Source organism: Protopterus annectens, chromosome 3.part1 (assembly GCF_019279795.1).
Source record: "Protopterus annectens isolate FY-2018-M chromosome 3.part1, PAN1.0, whole genome shotgun sequence".
Lineage (NCBI taxonomy): Eukaryota > Metazoa > Chordata > Ceratodontiformes > Protopteridae > Protopterus > Protopterus annectens.
Window position 1 is genome coordinate 943835700 of NC_056732.1, and position 26665 is coordinate 943862364.

The window sequence follows — 26665 nt, forward strand, 5'->3', positions numbered from 1 at the left end:
TCCAGAAGTGGGCCACAGCACCTGAATATTTAATTTTTCTTATGTTCCTATGCCTGAATATGTGTACTAACACAGTAGTGTTTATTTTAATCAAGTCATATGTATTCAGATACACGTTCATAATGTATTATATAAAAGTGACAATAAAAATTGTATACATGATAAAAGCATAAAATAAATGTAAACCATTCAAAATTTTAATTATGAAATCCTTTGAAAGTATAGTTTGAAGTTTTCCTTATATTGTACCATTGTGGAACGCCAAGTCTAATAACATGAACATTTAAAGAATATATATAACTGTGTACACTTGCAGCTGCAATGATCCAGTGTATATATTTGCATTTTAATTGCATCTATATGGTTATCCATGAGGTATGTCATCTTATGAAAGTCAGTTTTCGGTTTACTTGGTCTTCTTGTAGAAACATCAAAAGTTGTAGCCTAAGAGTTTCTTCTGAAATCCTTGCCTGTTGGACCTATTCTGCTCTCCATCAAGACAAACTAGTCTCCTGTTATATTTTGAGATTACTGTTATTTTCTTTAGTAAGAGATGCTATTTATTTATTTTATTATATTTGTTGGTCAGGAAAGTCCAAGTAGGCTAGATACCCTTCTTCAGCAGAGGCCCTGGGAGAAACATTGTAATACTCACTTACATAGACAATATACAGTTTACATTAATTTTCCACATTGTATATATTTTCATCTTGGTTACATATCCTTAATTTTGTATGCAAAAATGTATAACACATGGTAATGTTGTATCATACAATTTGTAACTATAGGAAGAGGAGAAAATAAAATTACCTGTGCATTTGTATAAGGTTGTATCATACAGAAATTCATATACAAACAAGGAGAGACAAAGATTTACATGTGGGTTGAAATTAGTAAGCAGTGGTATGATATGGGAACACAAGGATTAAGTAGAAGTGGATAGTTAAGAAATATAATCCGTTAATGTTTAAAGTAGTAGATCAAAGATTAAATATATTTGCCAAATCAGACAAGTCTTCTGATCATATCTCTGTGAGGTGTCACTTATGTATTGCAGTTCTAAGTCAGGAAGCTAAGCGTGAACAATACACGAGTAATTATCACTTCTTTTCCTGACTCAGCAATCGTGAAAATCAGTGTTGTAGTAAAGCAAAATGAAACAGAAGCCAATGAAACTACAGTGGCAAGGAGAGGCTATAAGGATGGCAGACATCTACCCCAAGTACTGTCACACTGTATTCGTACAGTTTTACTTAATTCCTACCAAGTTTAACATAAGCATCCTTTATTTGAAAAGAAAACATGTCGTTCATGAGAGATAAAGCTGCAATCCTTGCACACGCATTTAAAATATACTGTTAATTTCAAATTGTAAACAGTAAAATACAAAATTTACTTTTTTGCTAATTATGAGAAAAGGATTTTTCTCCTTTGTGCTGTATTTTACCTGTTTGCAGAAGTAGGTGCTACCTGTATATGTTGCCCTATACTGGCCTTATAATTATGACCTATGTGACTGGAAAGTTTAGCATCTCCTGAAAATAGGAATGATTGCCCAGTTGGACCATCATAATTAACAAATATAAATAAATAAAATAATTAATCAGCTGAAAACATAAGTTCAAGACATGTTCTAAAACATAAAAATCTAATAGACAGTTTTTACCAGTCACAACTTTTGTTGCTTTTTTATCCTTGCATCACACACACACACATACACACACACACACACACACACACTAGTAAACTGTGTTTATTTTAAGTGTGATAGTACTTTAAAGCTGTTGTTAAATTATGTGCTTCAATATCAGATAAAATGATTTATTTATTTACATTTTAACACTAATATATATATATATATATATATATATATATAAGTATATATATATAAACTCCCAAAAAACAAGGTGCTCGTAAAACCAGACCTGGTGCTCGTAAAACCAAATACAAAAGTCCCAAACCACTTCCAGCACACAATAAGGAGGCTTCACGATGGTTAAAGCATTTATTGCCAGCACAGTCTGCCCCACAGTCTGGTTTTGCTAAAAAGCGTCATCAGTGTGTCACACACTGATGACGCTTTTTAGCGAAACCGGTCTGTGGGGCAGACTGTGCTGGCAATAAATGCTTTAACCATTGTGGTGCCTCCTTATTGTGTATATATATATATATATATATATATATATATATATATATAAATGTTTCTCTTGGTGAGGACCTGGTCCTCACCAACATGGGCGACCGTTGCACCACCATAAGTATAGGACCCTCACTGGTTAAATCTAATCACAAATCAGACACATTTGAAGTAGCTATAACACCTGAATCCTTCATAGGTGAAATCAGGCTAAAACATCTCAACAAAGCTAATTATACCCTCCTAAAGGATGTCATAAACAACTTCCAAGCTCCTGTTTCCACAGATGGCATTGCCAACTATATTAAGGTATACATAAATGCCCTGTGCAAACACATAATAATGTATTGACACAGCTGTACCTAATAGGATCAAAATAAGATCTTCAAGAATAAAACAAGCCTCCCTGGTGGACACCTAGCATTAATAAGTTATACAACAAGAGAAAGAAGTTGCTGTCTAAGAATAAAAATGAGAGGCCCCAGCACTGGAAGAACACCCTCCTCTGATTGAGCAAACAAATAAGACAACTTGTAAAATCCTCTATGGGCAACTTCAAAAAACATTTGGCAGCCATAGCTAAAGATAATCATAAGGCATTCTTCAGCTATATCTGTAACCTAAAAGGTAGGACCCAGACGTGTGCTGAACTAGGTGTGGATGGCATCACACACACTGATCCTGCAAATAAACTAACCTATTAGTTGACAGGTTTGGTATAAATGTCACCCCCCTGTCCCCTCTGAACATTCCACAAAACATTCCCTCTACATCTCCCCCCACCTTGCATCTCCAAAGAGCAAGTTATTAATGGTCTTTCTAAGGCCAAAAACAAAGCCTTTATGGGACCTGATGGCATCCCAGATTACATTTTAAATTGTCTAAAACATGAGTTAGCAACTCAGTTAGGTACTCTCTTCAACCACAGTCTAGGTACTGGCTTTGTTCTTGCTGAATGGAAAACAGCAACCACCATCCCCCTTCATAAAGGAGGTAACAGAAACAGACCTTGGGAAGTACAGACCCATAAGCTTAACCACCCTTATCTGCAAGGCCATGGAATGAATCATCATGGACCTTGTAAATAAGGATATAGTTGATCTCCAAACCCTTGATCCGACACATTTTGGTTTTGTCAAAGGCAGGTCATGCCTTTTAAACCTGGTGGACTTCTTCAAAAACATCACCAGAGCCATAGATGAAGGCAAATCTGTGCCTACAGCCTACCTTGACTTAGCCAAGGCCTTCAACTAAATTTATTTATTTTAGTTTTGTTAACTGGGAAGTCCGACTGGACACAGGTCCTTTTTCAGTGGAGGCCCGGGGAGAAAAGCTCCAGATACAGTACAATACAAGTTAAGATTTCATTACATCTATGAATACATTCCAGCATGCAGCAGTCAAATATTATCTTGTCATCAGTACTATATACATGTATATTATAGACTCATTTCAGCATGTGGTAGGCAGTGTTTTACATTTTTGGTAGTAGGTTTATAAGCAGTACAATGTCAGATATTAACATCTTGTTATCAGGACTATATACAAGTATGTTACAGAGTCATTTCAGCATGTAGTTGGCAGAGTTTTACATTTCTGGTAGTTGGTATATATGCAGTGCATTGACAGATTGAGAGTAGTATAGTATTGGGAAAAACAGTACAAAAGTTTTTGTAGCAGTGGTGGTAGTCTGGTGTATATCCAGTACTTTGTCAGATTAGAAGTAGTAAGGTATCTGAGAGAAAAGGAACAAGATGTGTTAGTAGGAGTTCACTCAGAAAAGTCCTTGTGCTTGGGGTGGACAGATCTTACCTGCTTAAATAGAGGAAGTAATAAGTGATTATTAGCAGATGCATTCATGCATTCCTGCAACAGTGCAGTGGTTTGGTTTAACTTGGGGAGACACAAGAGCAGAGCCAGTTATTTGAATAGTGGCTTTTGATGAGTTTTTTTTAAATTAGAGGGGAGAGGTTGTAGCAGTGGATGTGATTTGGGAGTTGATTTTCAAACTTTGGCTATGGTGCAGACAATCCCACATTTGGGCATCATTGATAAACTCTCCCAGTTGAATATCAACCCTTATGTTGTCAGGTGGGTTGCTACCTGACTCACCAACAGATTGCACTCAGTCAAAGTTGGAGATTTGACCTCAACCAGCAGATCTGTCAACAGTGGGATTCCACAGGGGACAGTGCTGGCCCCCCTGTTGTTCAGAATATACTTCTCAGAAGTGCAGGCCAAAACAGAAAGGCTGTGTCTGACTAAGTTTGCTGACAACTGTAAGCTAGGTGCAATCATTGAATCCCCAAATGATGTCAATATACTTCAAGAGGACTTATACAAACCAGTGACTGGTGCCAAAGCCATGGACTCAAACTCAATGCTGTCACCCCCTTCAGTAGAAATGATATCCCTGCAGACTATCATATAAATAAAAATACCCTAAGTAAAAAGTCAGTAGTGAGAGACTTGGGAATGCAAATTGACTGTAGCCTAAACTTTAACCACCATGTGCCAACTGTGGTAAGGAAAGCTTTCTATGTTACACACCTCATTAGCAAAGGTGTTGCCTCAAGAGCAAAAGAGGTCATAACTCCCATGTACTTGACCCTCATCAGGCCAATAATTGAGTACAGTACACCCTTTGGTATGTACTATACCAGGCACTTACAGCAACTTGAGAGTCCTCAGAGATTTCTAACCAAGAAAATTCAGGGTCTCCAGCACATGTCATTATATTGAGAGACTGAAGACACTGTCACTGTACTCAGTAGTATACAAACTACTTAGAGGAGACTTGTGCCTGGCCTTCACAGCAATTTCGGACCCAAACCTAATGGAAATATTACACATCTGTAAGTCAAATGGGACAAGGGTCACCCACTCCAAGGACCTTAATCTGTCCTGCAACATAAATAGGACCTGCTAGAGAGACAGATATGTCTCTCAAATGTTGCCACTCCTCTGGAATGGGCTACCAGTTCAAATTAAACAGAGCACCTCTATGAACCTGTTTAAGCATAGCCTGGATGACTGGATGGGAAACCATAAATTCATTCCAAGGATTTCACCTATGACCCTCCTAGATATGGGCAGGTATTGCTAAGTAAGATCTCGAGTTTAGGTATGATCTTTATATTGGGTTTATCTAGTATTATACTGGGTACACATGGCTAGGCTTATAAAGACCTTTGGGTTAATAGCTTAGTAACCACCTATGGGACCTATTCCCTAATGGTGAAATCCATTATGTAATATGAATAAGGCAAAAGCTGAAAGCAGATTAACAATGGAGGTCAAGAAATATAAGGCAATAACAGTTACTCCTGTGCCAAAATGGCATTCAGCAGCTGTTACACACATGAACCTGAAAAATTAACAGTGGAGGTCAAGCAATGTACTGCAGTGACAGCAACTCCTGTGCCAGAGTGACATTCTGAAGCTGTTGCATACACGAACAAGGCTCAGACAGAAGGGCATGCAAACTCCATCTGAAAAAATAATTTTGGGGGTCAAACAATGTAATGCAGTAAGAGTAACTCCTGTTTCCAAAGTGATATTTTGCAGATGTTACACAGACAGACCTGGCACAAACAGTAGGGCATACAGACCACACCTGAAAAATTAATAGTGGAAGTCAAGCAATGTAAGACAGTAACAGCAAATTGTGCCCCAGAGTGACATTCTGCAAGTATTACACAGATGAAACTGGCAAAGGCAGGAGGACATTTAGAATCCACCTGAAAATTAATAGTGGAGATCAAGCACTGTAAGGTGGTAACAGTAACTCTTGTGAGAGAGTGACATTCTGCAGCTGTTATGCACTTGAACCTTCCATAGACATGAGGGCATGAAGTGTTGACCTGAAAAATGAACAGTGGAGGTCAATCATTGTGAAGCAATAGTGTGTGTGTGTGTGTGTGTGTGTGTGTGTGTGTGTGTGTGTGTGTGTGTGTGTGTGTGTGTGTGTGTGTGTGTGTGTGTGTGTGTGTGTGTGTGTGTGTGTATATATATATATATATATATATATATATATATATATGTATATATATATTCAGAGAGAGAGATACACATATATAAGTATGTGTGTGTACCTGTGTATGTACACACACACACACACACACACACACACACACACACGTTTCTGTGCATATGTACATGTCTAAAGGCAGGTGGAAGTTATAGTTATCCCCTGGGGAAAATTTTAGAAGTAGAGGACATAGGAATCAAAGCTTTATCCTGGTTATGGTTCAAATGGTTAAAAGCTAAGTCACTGTTTCTAAGGAAGGAAGGATTTCTTGTGATTTTCACCCCTTGGAACCTCATGGGAAGATCCTGTGACCTCTAATGCCTCACAAAAATGAAATAAGTATGGTACCCATGTTCAGGAGTTGCAGCCTATCCTTTCATGTAGAACTGATTTCATCTTCTCCGGCATCACTTCTTCCTCTCTCTGAAATTGCTCATCACTTTGAATTTTAGCATGGACAGCCTTCTAGCATTTCTCCAGATATCATGATATCACATTGTTTCTATATATGTTGTAGCTGCCAGTAAGAATCAACTCATAGTTTCATAGTTTCATAGTTTAGTACTAGGCTATCTGCCCTGGGGCATTTATAAGCCTAGCCATAGTGATGTGGCTTTCGCCACCCCATGTAATGGTACAAAAGTGTACAGAATAGATTTAGAATACTGTGCCTCTGTCTAGTATTGACACAGTGAAGACCCCCTTACATAATAGAATTAGTTTACTGTGCCTCTGTCTAGTAGTGACACAGAGATGACCCCCGGGGTAAACCTACGATCTCCCATCCACTCGTCTAGATTTCTCTTGAAGAGAGTCAGTGAGGGGCTCTGCCTAACATGAACTGGGATTCTGTTCCAGAGTATGGGAAGCCTCTGAGTTATGAATCTGTCCCTCCAGCATGTCCTATTCATATTTGTGCTGAGGTTTAAATCTTTAGCTTTCATGGTTCTGATGGATTTGGATTTTTTTGAGGTGGAGCATGTCCATCAATTCCTGATTGGACATGGCCTTGTACATCAGACACGGATCACCTCTGAGTAGGTGGTATGCTACTGAATAGAGCTGGAGTTTCTTTAGTCTGGCAGCATATGACATATGTTGGAGACCCTTGATCCTCTTGGTGAGGTACTTTTGGGGTCCCTCCAGCTGTTGCAAGTGCCGGGTGAGGTACATACCAAATGGGGCATTGTACTCAATCATGGGCCTGATAAGGGAGGAGTACAGGGGTACAATGACCTCCTTTGATCTGGATATGAATCCTTTCATGATAAGGTGGGCAAGTTAGAAAGTCTTTCTAACCATTTTGGCAATGTGGGTGTCAAATGAGAGGTCACTATCGACTTGGGTCCCCAGGTCTCTGATTACTTTTTCCGTACTCAGTGGGTTACTGTCTATGTGATAATTTGTGGGTACTTTGTTTTTCCGAAAGGGGATGACTATACATTTTTTTGGCATTTAGTTTAAGACCATGACTCCAGCACCAGTTGTCCGTTTCAGTGAGGCCTTTCTGTAGGATGTATGTGTCAGCTGGTGTATCGACTATGGTGCCTAGTTTGCAGTCATCTGCGAACTTTGTCAGCCACAACCCTCCCATGTTTGCTTTCACATCTGAGAAATAAATGCCGAACAAGAGGGGTCCTAGGACAGAGCCCTGTGGGACACTACTTGTGACTGGCTTTGAGTCTGACATGGCTCCAGTGATTTTGACTTTATGGGTTCTATCCTTTAGCCAGTTTGTAACCCATCTTGTGACATACGGATTTACATTTAAGCTGTTGAGCTTATCTATGATGCCTGAGTGGGGTATTGTGTCGAAAGCTTTAGCCAAGTCCAGGTAGGCTGTATGGACTGCTTTGCTCTTGTCAATGGCTCTAGTGACTGTTTCGAAAAAGTCAACCAGGTTCAAAAGGCAGGATCTGACTTTTACAAAGCCGAACTGGGTGAGATCAAGTGTCTGTAGGTCCCCAATGTCTCTGTTTATGAGTTCCATAATGATTCTTTCCATAGCTTTGCAGACCAGGCTGGTTAAGCTTATGGGGCAGAAGTTACCAGGGTCTGTAGAGGTGCCTCCTTTGTGGAGTGGGACCACTGTTGCTGTACGCCAGTGTTCAGGTACATATCCTGTAGTAAGGCTAAGGTTAAATAGCATTTTTATGTGCGGGTTTAGCTCCTCTTGGAGTTCATGTAGCACGCAACCCGGGATACCGTCAGGTCCCATTGATGCTGTGTTTTTAGCTTTGCTGAGGGCGGTTCTCACCTGGACATCTGAGATGACAGGGAGGTTACATTCAGATGGGATAAGTATTTCCTCTTTAGGGGATGAGGGAGGGGAGAAATTTGCACTGAACCTGTCTGCCAGAATGTTTGCAATATCTGTGGGTTCAGTGTATTTTTTGTCATTGTGAACTAACTCTGAGCATATCTCAGGGTTTCCGCCCAGGTTTCTAACATAGAAGAAGAAGGCCTTGTGGTTATCTTTAGTGTCCATTGCGATTTTTCTCTCAAAGTTGGCCTTGGATGTTTTTATGAGAGAACGTAGCTTTCTACTAGTGCTGATCAGAGATGCCTTCTCTTTATGGGATTTTGCTCTCACGTGCAGTAGCTTCCTTCTTTTGTTATACAATTTGTTTATGGCCGGGGTCCACCAGACAGGAAGCCTGCCCTTGGTGGAGGGAGTCTTGGTTTTATTTGGGATTGCATGATCCATGCATTCTTGGAGATGTCCGTAGAAAGCATTTGTGAAGGATTCAGCATTGTGGGATGTGGTTTCCACTGGCCCAGTGGGCTTAAAGGATACATCTCAGTCTTAAGAAGTGTAAAGTCGGCTTTTGAGAAGTTTTTCACTGTAGTCTTTTGTGTTGGGCGTGGAGGTGGGATATGTATATCCAGGGTGATTAGTTTGTGGTCAGATCTCACTAGTGAGGGGTATACTTCCGGTGTGGAGCACTTTGTCCCCATGTTTGTGATGATCAGGTCTAGTATATTATCTCCCCTTGTGGGAGAGGTGACTAGCTGTTCCATTGCATTTGAATTTATGAATTCCAGGAACCTTTGGGCTAGGGTGTTAGGGCTAGAATAATGCACCCAGTCTATGTTAGGGTAGTTGAAGTCTCCCAATATGATGGTGTTTGGTGAGACATTCATATCCTCCAATGTCTTCAGGAAGGCTGAATGGGGTTCCTGAGATTGGGAGGGTGGTCTGTAACATGCTACCAGTTGTATAGCAGTTTTGCCTATGGTTAGTTGCACCTGGATGGTCTCTGATGCTTCATGTGTTGCCACTAACCTGGAGGTGTGGGTGTCCTTGATGAAAATGGACACTCCCCCTCCCTTTTTGGTTTTGCCCGAGTTTTGGGGCCGAAAAGCATGGTATGAGGTATAGCCTGGTAGTGCTGGGGTTCTCTCAGGAGCCTTGAACCAGGTTTCAGTGACTGCACAGACATCAATGTTCTCCATACTGAGGAGTGCTTCGAGAGCCTGCATCTTGAGATTTAGACTTCTGGCGTTGAGCAGCATTACCCTTAATTTTTTTCCATTTTTGCTTTCTAAGGAGGTGGGTTTGTCTTTTGAGCCTTGCCTAAAAAAGGCACTATGGGGGTGGCAAGAGCCTTAGCCAATATCCGGAAGCCCAGTGGTGACAGATGCAAGCCGTCCCATGCGAAGCAGCGTGGCTTGTCCAGCATGTCATCCCAAGCAGACAGACATTGGATCCCCCTAGAATGACACCAGTAATTGAGCCAATTATTAAAGCTGATCATCTTGTCTTTGTATTGTGGCATCATTCTTGGTGAGGGCAAGATGCTGCTCAGGGTCAGGGTCATACCAGCCTGGGCTACATAATCAGAGAGCTCCTCTATGTCTCTTTTCATGTAGTCCAGGGAGGTACATCTCAGGTCATTCACGCCAGCATGGACAATGATGGAGTCATATTTGTACTTGCTTTGGAGTGACCTGAGTGTGTGTGTTATGTGGCGGATCCTAGCTCCTGATAGGCAGCTCACCGTTACCCTCTCCTTGTTCAGCCTGGTAAGCAGAACATCAATGTGTCTGACTATAGAGTCACCTATTACTAGTGTATCATGCATAGTGTTTGGCCTTAAGGGCTGTGATTGTTTGACACACTGATTTATTGAAGTATGTGTTGCATGTGTTGTGTTTTGAGGTGATGGATTTTTGGGTGTCTGCTTTGGGAGCCTCTGTTGTTTTGGTAAGTTTTTTGTTAGAGCCTCAGAGTATGTCTTTGTGTTATTATGTGTTTGGTTTGCAGTTGTGGTAGGTCTATGTGGGACCAGGTTTGCTGTGTGTGTGGTTACCTTCTCCTCCTGTCTGGTCTTGCCAGTCCTGAGTTGAGAGAGTTCAGCCTCCAGTTTGGCTATATAGTTGCATCTCTCACATGTATTTGTGTTTGTTGGGAGGAGGAGAGGGTTGTCTGTGTACATGAGACAATTGTAGCATTGTCTCAAGATTCCCAGATTAACCAGCTGAACCGGAGAGGATGCTAGTGATCTACCACTCGACATGCTAGAATATTATAAGGGAGTGCTGTGCCTTTGAGGGAAGTGGGTACTCACAGGGGTGGTAGGTGGATGTAGTGCTTTCTTTAGTTTGAGAGTGCTTACTTAGAAGAGAGGTTTTGAGAACAAGTGCTAGGCTTATAATAAAGCGAGTAGACTGAGTATTATAAGAGTAGAGATTTCTTAAGGGAAAATTTGAAGAGCAGACTTGGCGGAGCCAGAAAAAGTTTAACCTTGTTTAACCGGCGCTGCACTATGCGCATAATCGCGCAAAGCCATGCAAATGCGGATTTTAAACAGGGAACTTCAAAAGAACTAGAAATGGTCCAAAATAACCAATTACTACAAGCCTTGTGCTGAGGTCACTCCTCCAGGGACAGATAGGCTGCTCAAGGCTCCCCACTCCCACTGGTGAGCAAAGAAACTTCCTTCTATCCAAGTAAGGCAATGGACAACACAGGAACTACACCACAGCCCAGAATACAGCAAAGCCTGTATACTGGTATAAACTAGTTGAGGAGAGGCGGGAAAACAAGGATTTTTTTTTTGTTTTTGGGATAGAAAGCACACAGAAATGCAGTAAACAGTAATAAATCAGTTACACAGGCTAGCACACTTTAGTGGGCAGCCTCAACAATTAAATTTAACAAACAAACAAACAAACATTCGACCAATTTTCAACCAAATTCTTCATTATTCTGTCACTTCCCTTCTTCTTTCTTCCTCTTTTCTAGGTAGTACATTTTCTTTACTATAAATGTCACCACAGAGAATTTAGCCTAATAAACCTTGATCACCCTTACCACACTATGTTATTTCACCTGTAGAAGGTTACCGCTGTTATAAGATGTTAACACTCATCTGGTAACACTCATCAAGTAGAAAATACTTCACTGCAAATGTAACTTCATTAATTCCCTAAAATTTCTGAAAGGTGTCCATTCTCGTAGCTAATATCTCTTTCTCTTTTTGCAGTCTGCTGTGTAACTCGTTTCTCTAGTACTTACCTGCATACATCTATGCTCAATTATCAGACTTTGGATAGAGATGTAATCTGAAATACTGCAAAATCAATGAACTGCAAACCACTTATGTAGGTTGGATTGACTGTATACAAAATCACTTGCCATCCTACTTTTATTGTCTCAAGTAAAAATTATTTTGTGGCTTATTACAGTCAAATAGAAAGAAAAGAATGTATGTTTTGCAGTCCGCATACTTCAGTTCCAATTCAAAAACAGAAACATTGTTTTGCTGTTAAGATTAAGCTATTAGTTTACACTATACGGGACAGATTGACTGTACAGTCTTTTATGTTAAATGTAAAATACAGCAAAAATGCTTTTTTATTCATTGTTATTTTACAAGACATTTTTTTGTTTTATTACAATATATATTTGCTGCTACATATTATATAAACACATGGTTTTCTAAATTGTGAAGATGTCAAAAAAATTGTATTGGGTAATATTTTTCGCTGTGTACTTAGTATATAAAAAATATCTGCTTTTTTTCAAGGTAACAGAGCTGCACAACATCAAAAATATAACTAGGCTGCCTCGAGAGACAAAGAAACATGCAGTGGCAATTATCTTTCATGATGATATGTCAAAGACATTTGCCTGTGAGTCAGGTAAGCAATTACCAGCAAGTCTATAGCCCAAGGAAAGTAAGCTGTTTCTCTAACAGTAGGTTAGCTTGAACAAGGTGCCTTGGTAAATAGGGAGAATTATTTGAAAGGCAAGTGATGTGTTATTGGAATTCAAGTTTGACAAGGACACAGAGAAAATATTTTAATGTTTTCTTGCAAGTTCATTCACAATTGGCTAAAAATGGTGTAGGCAAACTTTATAATGTATTATTGAATTTATGATATGGTGCAAATAATGGCATTTACTTTTGTTTAAAGTTATGCTTTGATGTGTATGGATGTGTATTCTGGCTTATGGGGAGGATGATAGCTGATGGACTTTGCTATGGTAGATGTCCCAGTACTACAGAAGAAATAGTCAAGTATAAATTAAATCTCAAGTATCTGAAGGCTGCTGAAAAAAATCCATTTTATTGTGCTTCTGATTTGTGAAACGATGTATAAACATAATGTACTTTGAAGTGTTGCATCAGACTTTATCCCTTGCCAGTAAAAATGCAATAAAATGTTTGAAGCTTATTCTATCACAGTTCACATCGGTAAATATTTTTGTGTATCTGCTGATTATGAGTTAAACATTAACCTGTGCTATGGTAGACCATGTCTAATTTATTGACCTATAGTACAATATCTTTTAGCCCCTCATTTGTTGTGAAACTAACCTATGAAGAGCCATTGCTTGACTGGAACTTGACATCTTAGATAGATGCAATGAATTAAAGAAACGGCTACTAAAGATCCGAATGTCTGTTTGATGACATTTTAAAAGGACAACCAGTAACCAAGATCACATTGAGGTAACCCACGAAATGCAGGACACTGCTCCGGTACAATGAAGGCTGTCTTTAAATTTTCCTAGACTGGAAATGTCCAAAAAGATCAAGATCCCAAAAACTATTTATTGAAAAAAGCCCAAAGGCTAAAAACACAAAAAATAAAGAACAATTTTAAAAGGAGTTGGTTCTGAAAAAAAAAAAAACATTTAATTGTACACACTGCTTCTGCCTCCATGTTTTGGCCACTATGACAGAAGGGTTCTTTGTCTTTACAGAATGTTTGTTTTTGCACCCGTCCATCCATCTGTCCATCCATCCACAACCCCTTTTCTCATTTTTACACATGGGGTCAGGGTGTCACTTCAACAGTGACAATCAACTAAAGCCAAGATTTACTCTGCCAGGTGGCTACCCTGCCATAGATATTCTTCCATACCACACACACACACACACACACACACACACACACACACACACACACACACACACACACACACACACACACACAAACACACACCTATGGCCAATTTACAGTTTCCAAATTCACCTACTACATGTTTTTGCAATGTGGGAAGAAACCAGAGCACCTGGAAAAAACCCACATAAACACATTTGATTCTTTTTCTTTTAAACACTGGCACCCAAGGAAGACATTTTAAAAGAGAAAGTTCAAGAACTCAGAGGAGAAGTATTAGCTTGCATGCTGTTGTATGAATAATAGTAATCAAAAGCACTACTAAATGTACTATTTTGTATTATAAGGTGTTTGAGTATGATATTATTACCAGTCACATCTCTGAGATTGTTTGTTATAATGCATAAGTGAATACTTTGACCCTATGATTACTCTTGTCTTTGCAGGTTAGTTGTTTTGTGCATTTTTTCTATTTGTTCTATCTTAATTCTGAGTGAATTCAGACGTTTCCTGAATATTCTCATTTGAGTATCATCTGTTATGCTGATGTAATAAGACAGTGCCTGGATTCCAGAAGAGTCTGCGTTGGGATCCAGATGCTGCACAGAATGGTTCTGGGTTTCTTGAGCATCTTACTCAAAGTGTATTTTATTTTGGAATCCCAAATAATGCATCGCTAATGCCTTTTAAGCCAAGTTAAAGGAATAGCAAAGAAGGAATAAGTTGTCTTCTGTAATACCCTACATTGCCATCTCATACCTTAGAAGACAGCTATGTTACAGGATGACATCTTCATTTATCCTGTGAAACTTTCAGAAATATGTAGCCTTATCACACTCATGTGAACTTGAGTGATGTTTTAACTTACTCATTCCCAGCACCAGTGGTAGGGTGGGATAAAGCCCTGCCTATGGCCCTGGAAATATGAGTGTGATAAACAGGTCTTAGTGCTTGATGGCATTTGCAGGAGAGTGTAAGCATACTCATTAGGGGGTCAAAAGGGAGCAGTATATACATTAACTCAGTCTGTTGGAGGAGGGGTGATGCTGCACTGGCATCCAGGGGAGGCGGGTGTTCACCTGACCAAGCCACCACCAGGCAATAGCCTTCACTAACATGTGCATAGGAACATCACTCATAGGAGAATGTCATTTTGAGTCCCCCCCCCCCCCCATTGTGATGCAGGTAGCCTGGGGTTGGGTTTTTACTCAAATGTTCTTATTGCTGGGATGTTGTTACAAAATGTCCAATGTCTTCCTGAACAACAGTCTTCCAGACAGCTCTCACCTCAGCAGTTCTGGGGAATCTGCATCACAAGGGAATATGTGTACTGAAGCCAAATACAGGTGGGCTTTTATCGTTGTTAGGCAGAGTGGGGAAAAGTGCCTAGAAAAAAATGTTTCAATCTGTCTCCTGAGGCAGAGCAACTGATTGTTTGGCGCAATCACCAACAGATGTAAAATGACAGAATCACACTGAGTGCATGTTTTCTCCCTGCTTTTAACAGGCAAAGATGGGTTTGTAATGTGTCCATTGTTTATCCCATTGTGATTGGGGGTGTAGTATCAGCTTTCCTGGGCAAATCTGAAATCTTCTGTTTTGGGGTTTATCTGTTTGCAGATCCATAACCACTTTTTTTATTTTTGAGAAGGAGAGCTGTTACAGGTCACCTGTCTTTCTCTCTTGTCTTGATTCTGCACTGACCTAGCTACAAGTCCTAAACCCAGGATATCACAATTACAGAAAGAAATCCACTGTAAATACACTGGAAGACTGCTGGACTGTCGTTATTTAAGCTCCATGAAGAAGATACACAGAGAGACTCTCTGCACACAGTTTGCTTCTGTTTCATTACACTTCCTTGTTTTTGTTGGAGATCTGAATCACTTCTACCTAAAATTAGCAATTTGATGTATATATATATATATATATATATATATATATATATATATATATATATATATATATATATACACAGCTATATAGTTATAAAATTAATAATTTTATATATTCCTTCTGCATTATTCAAACTCCAGAACTGCCATGGTTTGCATTAAGAAATAAACCAAAGCCCTAACTTTCTTAAGTAATTCAGATAAATGATAAAGATTACATGGCACATACTGGTAATAAGCACTGTAATTTCATCATTGTCCCTATCAAATGTCCCTAGTAAGTAAAAAGACCATCTTGGGTCCTAATGAAAAAAAATGCATAGTCCTTGTGATAGCTCCTGTAGTAACAGATTGAATTAATGAATGCATGCACCCTCTACTTTGTATCACTTCTCGCATTCATTTTTGTAATGCTGCATCTCAGTTTTTCATTATTTAATGTTACCCCACATCTTCTAGTTCAAGAGCAAGACTATGACTGGAAAACAACATTTCCCTTGAATTTTGTTTATGCTAGAATCACACTTTTATATCAGTCAGATCCCATCATTTTTTTCTTCATACAATAATTAGCTAGTCTCTTTAAGGAATGTTCCAAATACTATGCATTTTATTAAGGTAATAATTACTGCAGTTCTTCTGTTCTTAAGAGTAATATGGGTGCCTGTTGGAACTCTAGAATCTTCAGTGTGAACCTAGGTATAGCGACATTAAGTTCACTTAGAGGAAACAGGTAGTAACACTAAAACTGAGGTGGTGATTAGTGTATACACACACATACACATACACACATACACACACACACACACACACACACACACTTGTCTTTATATATATATATATATATATATATATATATATATATATATATATATATATATATATATATATATATATATATATATATATATATATTTATCTCTATATATAGGTACAGCATGTTTAATCATGAATTCAGTTGATATAAAAGGAATTTATCATCTTTGTCTGTCATATCCCTTTACATTGAGCAGTACGTTACCACTCATGCTGTATTTTAGCTGAAGATCATTGAATAGTGGACTAAGGAAGTTTGTCCTTCCACATGGTTGTGCAGTGTCAGAGTTGGTATATTTAAGTAGTAGGCGGGTGTAGGGATGTATTTTCACACTATTTGCAGTTTTAGTTATGTGAATGTGAGATAAAACGTATTACACTGCAGTATGTCAGCAGCAGGAGTTAATAGTATTCAAACTATTTAAAGGATTAATAACAATTGCAGTTTGATTTTCAAAGTGTCAAGTGTTTGGACTCACAACTTCTGGTGTCATATATTCAAAATGTAGCTGATTAACATGATCAATTTCCTTGACTGTCTGAATTCCTCTTGAAAGTGCAGTAGTATGATATCTCTCCCTGCAATTCCTATCACTACAGGTTTTTCATGATGTCTCCCCCTGCAATCCTATCACTACTGGTTTTTCATGATGTCTCTCCCCTATGATTCCTGTCACTACACGTTTTTCAAGAAGTCTCTTCCCTGCGATTCCTGTCACTACAGGTTTTTCATGATGTCTCTCCCCTGCAATTCCTGTCACTACAGGTTTTTCATGATGTCTCTCCCCTGTGATTCCTGTCACTACAGGTTTTTCATGATGTCTCTCCCCTGTGATTCCTGTCACTACAGGTTTTTCATGATCTCTCCCTTGCAATCTTATTACTGCAGGTTTTTCATTATATTTCTCCCCTGCAATCCTATCACTACATGTTTCTCATGATGTCTCTCCCCTGCGATTCCTGTTGCTACAGGCTTTTCATGATGTCTCTCCCCTGCAATTCCTGTCACTACATGTTTTTAATGATGTCTCTCCCCACGATTCCTTTCACTACAGGTTTTTTTATGATGTCTCTCTCCCCGATTCCTGTCACTACAGGTTTTTCATGATGTCTCTCCCCTGCGATTAATATCACTACAGGTTTTTCATGATGTCTCTCCCCTGTGATTCCTGTCACTACAGGTTTTTCATGATGTCTCTCCCCTGAAATTCCTGTCACTACAGGTCTTTCATGATTTCTCTCCCCTGTGATTCCTATCAATACAAGTTTTTCATGATGTCTCTCCCTTCCAATCCTATCACTGCAGGTTTATACTGATGTCTCTCCCACTGCAATCCTATCACTACAGGTTTCTCATGATGTCTCTCAAGTGATTCCTATCACTGCAGGGTTTTCCTGATGTCACTCCCCTGCAATTCCTGTCACTACAGGTTTTTCATGATGCCTCTTGCCTGTGATTCCTGTCACTACAGGCTTTTCCTGATGTCTCTCCCCATGATTCCTATCACTATAGATTTTTCATGATGTCTCTCCCCTGTGGTTCCTGTCACTACAGGTTTTTCATGATGTCTCACCCCTGAAATTCCTGTCACTACAGGTTTTTCATGATATATCTCCCCTGAAATTCTTGTCACTACAGGTCTTAAATGATTTCTCTCCCCTGCGATTCCTATCACTACAGGTTTTTCATGATGTCTCTCCCCTGTGATTCCTATCACTACAGGTTTTTCATGATGTCTCTCCCCTGCAATACTATCACTGCAGGTTTTTCATGATGTCTCTCCCCTGCAATCCTATCACTACAGATTTTTCATGATGTCTCTCCCCTGTTATTCCTGTAACTACAGGTTTTTCATGATGTCTCTCCCCATGATTCCTATCACTACAGGTTTTTCATGATGTCTGTCCCCTGTGATTCCTGTCACTACAGGTATTTTATGATCTCTCTCCCCGCAATTCTTATCACTGAAGTCTTTTTATGATGTCTCTCCCCTACAGCCTTATCACTACAGATTTTTCATGATGTCTCTGCCTTGTTATTCCTGTCACTACAGGTTTTTCTTGATGTCTCTCCCCACGATTCCTATCACTACAGGTTTTTTATGATGTCTCTCCCCGCAATTCCTAACACTACAGGTTTTTCATGATGTCTCTCCCCTGCGATTCCTATCACTACAGGATTTTCATGATGTCTCTCCTCTAAAATTCCTGTCACTACAGGTATTTCATGATTTCTCTCCCCTGCGATTCCTATCACTACAGGGTTTTCATGATGTCTCTCCCTTGCAATCCTATCTCTGCAGGTTTTTCATGATGTTACTCCCTTGCAACCCTATCTCTGCAGGTTTTTCATGTTGTTACTCCCTTGCAATCCTATCACTGTAGGTTTTTCATGATGTCTCTCCCCTGCAATCCTATCACTGCAGGTTTTTCATGATGTCTCTCCAGTGATTCCTATCACTACAGGTTTTTCCTGATGTCTCTCCCCTGCAATTCCTATCACTACAGGTTTTTCATGATGTCTCTCCCTTGCAATCCTATCACTGCAGGTTTTTCATGATGTCTCTCCCCCTGCAATCTTATCACTACAGGTTTTTCATGATGTCTCTTCTCTGCAATCCTATCACTGCAGGTTTTTTATGATGTCTCTCCCCTGCAATTCCTATCACTACAGGTTTTTCATGATGTCTCTCCCCTGCAATCCTATCACTACAGGTTTTTCTTGATGTCTCTCGCCTGCGATTAATATCACTACAGGTTTTTCATGACGTCTCTCCCCTGTGATTCCTGTCACTACAGGTTTTTCATGATGTCTCTCCCCACGATTCCTATCACTACAGGTTTTTCATGATGTCTCTCCCCTGTGATTCCTGTCACTACAGGTTTTTCATTATGTCTCTCCCCTGCAATCCTATCACTACAGGTTTTTCATTTTGTCTCTCCCCTGCAATCCTATCACTACAGGTTTTTCATTATGTCTATCCCCTGCAATCCTATCACTACAGGTTTTTCATGATGTATCTCCCTTGCAATCTTATCACTACAGGTTTTCCATGATGTCTTTCACCTGCAATCCTATCACTACAAGTTTTTCTTGATGTCTCTCCCCTGTGATTCCTGTCACTACAGATTTCTTTATGATGTCTCTCCCTGAGATTCCTATCACTGCAGGTTTTTCATGATGTCTCTCCCCTGCAATCTTATCACTATAGATTTTTCATGATGTCTCTCCCCTGCAATTCTATTACTACAGGTTTTTCATGATGTCTTTCCCCTGCAATTCCTGTCACTACAGGTTTTTCATGATGTCTGTCCTCTGTGATTCCTGTCACTACAGTTTTTTTCATGATGTCTCTCCCCTGTGATTCCTATCACTACAGGTTTTTCATGATGTCTCTCCCTTGCAATCCTATCACTGCAGGTTTTTCATGATGTCTCTCCCCTCCATTCCTATCACTACAGGTTTTTCATCATGTGTCTCCCTTGCAATCCTATCACTGCAGGTTTTTCATGATGTCGCTCCCTTGAAATCCTATCACTGCAGGTTTTTCATGATGTCTCTCCCCTGCAATCCTATCACTACAGGTTTTTCATGATGTCTCTCCAGTGATTACTATCACTACAGGTTCTTCCTGATGTATCTCCCCTGCAATTCCTGTCACTACAGGTTTTTTCATGATGTATCTCCCCTGCAATTCCTATCACTACAGGATTTTCATGATGTCTCTCCCTTGCAATCCTATCTCTGCAGGTTTTTCATGATTTCTCTCCCCTGCAATCCTATCACTACAGTTTTTTCATGATGTCTCTCCCCTGCAATCCTATCACTACAGGTTTTTCATGATGTCTCTCCCTTGCAATCCTATCACTACAGGTTTTTCATGATGTCTCTCCCCTGCAATCCTATCACTGCAGGTTTTTCATGATGTCTCTCCCCTGCAATCCAATCACTACAGTTTTTTCATGATGTCTCTCCCCTGCAATCCTATCACTACAGGTTTTTCATGATGTCTCTCCCTTGCAATTCTATCACTGTAGGTTTTTCATGATGTCTCTCCCCTGCAATCTTATCACTACAGGTTTTTCATGATGTCTCTTCCCTGCAATCCTATCACTGCAGGTTTTTTATGATGTCTCTCCCCTGCGATTCCTATCACTACAGGTTTTTCATGATGTCTCTCCCCTGCAATCCTATCACTACAGGTTTTTCTTGATGTCTCTCCCCTGCGATTAATATCACTACAGGTTTTTCATGATGTCTCTCCCCTGTGATTCCTGTCACTACCGTTTTTTTATGATGTCTCTCCCTGAGATTTCTATCACTACAGGTTTTTCATGATGTCTCTCCCCTGCAATTCTTATCACTACAGGTTTTTCTTGATGTCTCTCCCTTGCAATCCTATCACTGCAGGTTTTTCATGATGTCTCTCCCCTGCAATCTTATCACTACAGGTTTTTCATGATGTCTCTTCCCTGCAGTCCTATCACTGCAAGTTTTTCATGATGTCTCACCCCTGCAGTCCTATCACTACAGGTTTTTTATGATGTCTCTCCCCTGCGATTCCTGTCACTACAGGTTTTTCATTATGTCTCTCCCCTGCAATCCTATCACTACAGGTTTTTCATGATGTCTCTCCCCTGCAATCCTATCACTACAGGTTTTTCATGATGTCTCTCCCCTGCGATTAATATCACTACAGGTTTTTTATTGACATCTCTCCCTTGCAATTTTCATCACTATAGGTTTTTCATGATGTCTCTCCCTTCTGATTCCTGTCACTACAGGCTTTTCCTGATGTCTCTTCCCTGCAATTCCTGTCACTACAGGTTTTTCATGATGTCTCTCCCCTGCAATTCCTATCACTACAGGTTTTTCATGATGTCTCTCCCCTGCAATTCCTATCACTACAGGTTTTTCATGATGTCTCTCCTTTGCAGTCCTATCACTGAAGGTTTTTCATGATGTCTCTCCCCTGCAATCTTATCACTACAGGTTTTTCATGATGTCTCTTCCTGGAAATCCTATCACTGCAGGTTTTTCATGATGTCTGTCCCTCGCAATCCTATCACTACAAGTTTTGCATGATCTCTCTCCCCTGAGATTCCTATCACTTCAGGTTTTTCATGTCTCTCCCTTGCAATCCTATCACTACAGTTTTTTCATGATGTCTCTCCCCTGCAATCCTATCACTACAGGTTTTTCATGATGTCTCTCCCCTGCAATCCTATCACTATAGGTTTTTCATGATGTCTATCCCCTGCAATCCTATCACTACAGGTTTTTCATGATGTCTCTCCCTTGCAATCTTATCAATACAAGTTTTTCATGATGTCTTTCACCTGCAATCCTATCACTACAGGTTTTTCTTGATGTCTCTCCCCTGCGATTAATATCATTACAGGTTTTTCATGATGTTCTCCCCTGTGATTCCTGTCACTACAGGTTTTTTATGATGTCTCTCCCAGAGATTCCTATCACTGCAGGTTTTTCATGATGTCTCTCCCCTGCAATCTTATCACTATAGATTTTTCATGATGTCTCTCCCTTGCAGTTCCTATTACTACAGGTTTTTCATGATGTCTCTCCCCTGCAATTCCTGTCACTACAGGTTTTGCATGATGTCTGTCCCCTGTGATTCCTGTCACTACAGTTTTTTCATGATGTCTCTCCCCTGTGATTCCTATTACTACAGGTTTTTCATGATGTCTCTCCCTTGCAATCATATCACTGCAGGTGTTTCATGATGTCTCTCTCCTGCATTCCTATCACTACAGGTTTTTCATCATGTCTCTCCCTTGCAATCCTATCATTGCAGGTTTTTCATGATGTCTGTCCCTTGCAATCCTATCACTGCAGGTTTTTCATGATGTCTCTCCCCTATAATCCTATCACTACACATTTTTCATGATGTCTCTCCAGCGATTCCTATCACTACAGGTTTTTCCTGATGTCACTCCCCTGCAATTCCTGTCACTTCAGGTTTTTCATGATGTCTCTCCCCTGCAATTCCTAACACTACAGGTTTTTCATGATGTCTCTCCCTTGCAATCCTATCACTGCAGGTTTTTCATGATGTCTCTCCCCTGCAATCCTATCACTATAGATTTTTCATGATGTCTCTCCCCTGCGATTCCTATCACTACAGATTTTTCATGATGTCTCTCACCTGCAATTCCTGTCACTACAGGTTTTTCATGATGTCGGTACCCTGTGATTCCTGTCACTACAGTTTTTTCATGATGTCTTTCCCCTGTGATTCCTATCACTACAGATTTTTCATGATGTCTCTCCCCTGCAATCCTATCACTACAGGTTTTTCATGATGTCTCTCCCCTGCAATCCTATCACTGCAGGTTTTTCATGATGTCTCTCCCCTGCAGTCCTATCACTACAGTTTTTCATGATGTCTCTCCACTGCTATCCTATCACTACAAGTTTTTCATGATGTCTCTCCTCTGCAATCCTATCACTACAGGTTTTTCATGATGTCTCTCCCTTGCAATCCTATCACTACAGGTTTTTTAAGATGTCTCTCCCCTGCGATTAATATCACTACAGGTTTTTCATGACATCTCTCCCTTGCAATTTTCATCACTACAGGTTTTTCATGACATCTCTCCCCTGTGATTCCTGTCACTAGAATTTTTTTATGATGTCTCTCCCCGTGATTCCTATCACTACAGGTCTTTCATGATGTCTCTCCTCTGCAATCCTATCACTACATGTTTTTCATGATGTCTCTCCCCTGTGATTCCTATCACTACAGGTTTTTCATGATATCTCTCCCCTGTGATTCCTGTCACTGCAGATTTTTCATGATATCTCTCCCCTGAGATTCCTATCATTACAGGTTTTCATGATGTCTCTCCCCTGCAATTCTTATCATTACAGGTTTTTCATGATGACTCCCCCCTGCGATTCCTATCATTACAGGTTTTTCATGATGACTCCCCCCTGCGATTCCTGTCACTACAGGTTTTTCATGATGTTGTTCCCCTGAGATTCCTCTCACTATGGGTTTTATATCATGAGTTCCATTACAAAAGGGACTACATGCAGTCATAAAATACTATAACTTTTTATTCCTTTTGCATCTAAAGAAGTATTCTTTTGAATTACAAAAAATAGAAATGTTCACATTGCATTTAATTTATCTTAAGTCAAAAATAACTTTAGCATAGGGTATGTTGCTGATGTAGCATTTATTTGGTACCAGTACACTCCTGCATGTTCCATACCATGCTTCAGAATTAGATCTACACCACTTTGTACAAACGCACCTGTGTATGTTCCATGCTGTGCTTCAGAATCAGAGATACACCTTATGGTGTGCATACACCTCTGTGGGTTCCATACTGTATTCCAGAATCAAATCCACTCCTGTTAGTATACATACATTTCTTTGTGTTCTATACTGTGCTTCAGAAATGTATCTACACCATTTTGTACAAATACACCTCTGTGTGTCCCTTACTGTGTTCCAAAATCAGATCTGCAACATCTGAATACAACTAGACTTCTGTGTGTTACACTCACATCTACATCATTGTAAACTTACTCTGTGTGCTCCATACTGTGCTCCAGCATCAGATCTACACCATTTGGCACAAATACACCTCTGTGTGTTCCATCCTTTGCTACATAATCATATCTACACTATTTGATACAAACATACCTCTGTGTGCTCCATAAGGTGCTCCAGCATAAGATCTGTACCAATGCCTATTCATACACCTCTGTGTGTACCATCCTGTTCTCCAGAATCATAACTACACCATTTAATAAAAACATACTTCTGTGTGCTTCATACTGTGCTCCAGCAACAGATCTGCACCGATTCAGATTCATACTCAACTGTGTGTTCCATACTGTTCTCCAGAATTAGATATATACCATTTAATTAAAACATACCTCTGTTTGTTCTACAATGCACTCCAGAATCAGATCCACACCATTTAGTACAACTATACCTCTTGGATCTGCACCATTACAAACTTACCTCTGTGTGTTCCATATAGTGCTCTAGAATCAGATTTACTCCAGTTGGTATAAACGCACTTCTATGTGTTCTATGCTATTCTCTGGATTTGGATCTATGCCATACAGTGCAAACATACATTTCTGTGTTCTGTACTGAGCTCCAGAATCAGAATGTCAAACTTTGTTTAGTAAATAACCAGAACGTCAAACTTTGGCACCACTGAGTGTTCTATATTGTGTTCCAGAATCATAGCTACAAAATTTGGCACTAACATGCCTCTGAGTGTTCCATACTGTGTGGTAGACTCAAAGCTACACATTATTTCACAAATACACCTTTGTGTGGTCCATGCTGTGCTCTAAAATCATATCTACACCATTTGATACAAACAAACTTCTGTGTGTTCTATAATGTGCACCAGAGGGAGGGTTGGCATAATGGTTAAAGGGTTTACCTCACAAACACAAGGTACAATGTTTGATTTTCAACATTGAGGGAAATTGGCTAAGCAAAAATGGCCCACAAGGACAGCTAGCATTTACCTATAGACTTGTGCCATGGAGCTTGCTTTAAGTACAATGTTCTCTTGCTTGTGTAATGAGTTAGGTGGAAGTTGCATATGTGCATAGATTGTCTTAATCCTGCTGTCAGAAATTCAGTCCCCATGGAGTACAAATATTTGTTCAGTGTCATTGGTGCAACAGGTTGCATACTTGCTTTTGGTGCAGAAGGCTGTGAGTTCTCTTCTCACACCAGCTGAAATGACTGCTGACACTACTGTACATCATGGGGGTGAGAAGTGCTGCACTCCTAAGAATGTCTTCATTTGGATGAGATGCCTACTAGCTATGAACCTGTTGTCTGCCAACCATTCTCTATACAAAGCATAACAAGCCTGTCATATGCAAAGTGCCTTAAAACCCTTTCTCTCTACTCAGTGTGTTATAGATTGCTGAGGAGTGATCTGTGCCTGGCTTACAAGGCATCCACGAGCCCCATACTTATGAATCATCTAGATATTCATAAGTCAAACAGTACCAAAAATACAAGGTCTAGGGACCTGAATTTTGTCTGAGATTTAACAGAACATGCCAGAGAGACAGATATGTGTCCCAGAGACTTCCCCTCCTATGGAACAGGTTTCCCATCCATGTGAAGCTGAGTTTGTCTATTACCCAGTTTAAACACAACCTAGACCAGTGGATGGGGAATAGGAAATTTACACCAGACCTGGCACCCATGTTCCTTATGGACAGAGGTAGCTTATAAATGCCTGGCCCTCAATATCCTATTTGGATACAGGACATCATTATTCTTTTAGGAAAACCTGTGAAAATCTATGTTGGCTTAGAAAGCCCCCCCCCCCCCAAGTTGTTGGTTGTTAGCCTAGTAACAGTCTGTGAATCTACAAATCAGATCTACACCGTTTGGACCTATTACAGCTCTCTGTGCTCCATAGTATGTTTCAACAAACCTACATCATTCAGCACTAATACACATCTGTGTGCTCTGTACTAGGCTGCAGAGTCAGATATACTGCTTTTGGTTCACAGACCTCTGTGTGTCCTCTGCCGTGCTCCAGAATCAATCTAATATAATTTGGTACAAATATACCTCTGTATGTTCCTTGCTGAGTTTCAGAATCAAATGTACACCATATGGTACAAACATACATCTGTGTGCTGAACTCTGTGCTTCAAAATCTGATCTATACCATTTGATGCCATCTTACCTGCATGTGCTCTATAATGTGCCTAGAATCAGATCTACACCATTTGGCACAAATATACCTCTGTCTGTTCCACATTCTGCTCCAGAATCAGATATATACCAGTTGGGGCAAATACACCTCTTTGTGTTCTGTGTAGTGCTACAGAATCAGACCAACACCATTTGATACATTTACACCTCTGTGTTTTCCTTGTTGTGCTCCAGAATCAGATTTACACCTTATGGTACAAACATACATTTGTGTGTCAAATACTGCACTCCAGAGTCACAGCTACAAAATTTGACACATATGTACCTTTGAATGCTTAATGCTGGGCTCCAGAATAAGATCAGATCTACAAATATTTGTCATAATTGCACCTCTGTGTGTTCCATACTGTGCTTCAGAATCAAATCTACAGGTACACCTCTGTATGTTCCATACTGTGCTCCAGAGTAAGACCTAGATAATTTGGTACAAAGTACACCTCTGCATGAACCATAGTGCGCTCCAGATTCAGATGTATACCATTTGTTTGCGTTCAGTTGGCAGCAAGGTCTTTCAATTTATCTGTAGGAAAAACTCATTTATTAAAATTTTTAATTAAAAATCATGAAGCCTGATAATGTCACCTCCAGAAATACAGTAACTTGATATAATTGGAGGTTTGTATATAAACATTTCTGTGCAGTTTTGGGTCTTTTGAGTCTCTTTTCTATTCTATTTCTTTGAGACAGT

At 39.8% G+C, this 26665-nt stretch overlaps 1 protein-coding gene across 1 annotated transcript in view; it reads left to right on the forward strand.

The window, feature by feature from the left end:
• The window catches only part of DOK6 (docking protein 6), a 1595884-nt gene that overhangs the window by 590748 nt on the left and 978471 nt on the right, over positions 1–26665 (forward strand). The window contains exon 2 of the mRNA XM_044066258.1: positions 12200–12314. Coding sequence (XP_043922193.1) covers positions 12287–12314 — 28 coding nt within the window. The 5' untranslated portion in view covers positions 12200–12286. The remainder of the gene's footprint in view (positions 1–12199; positions 12315–26665) is intronic.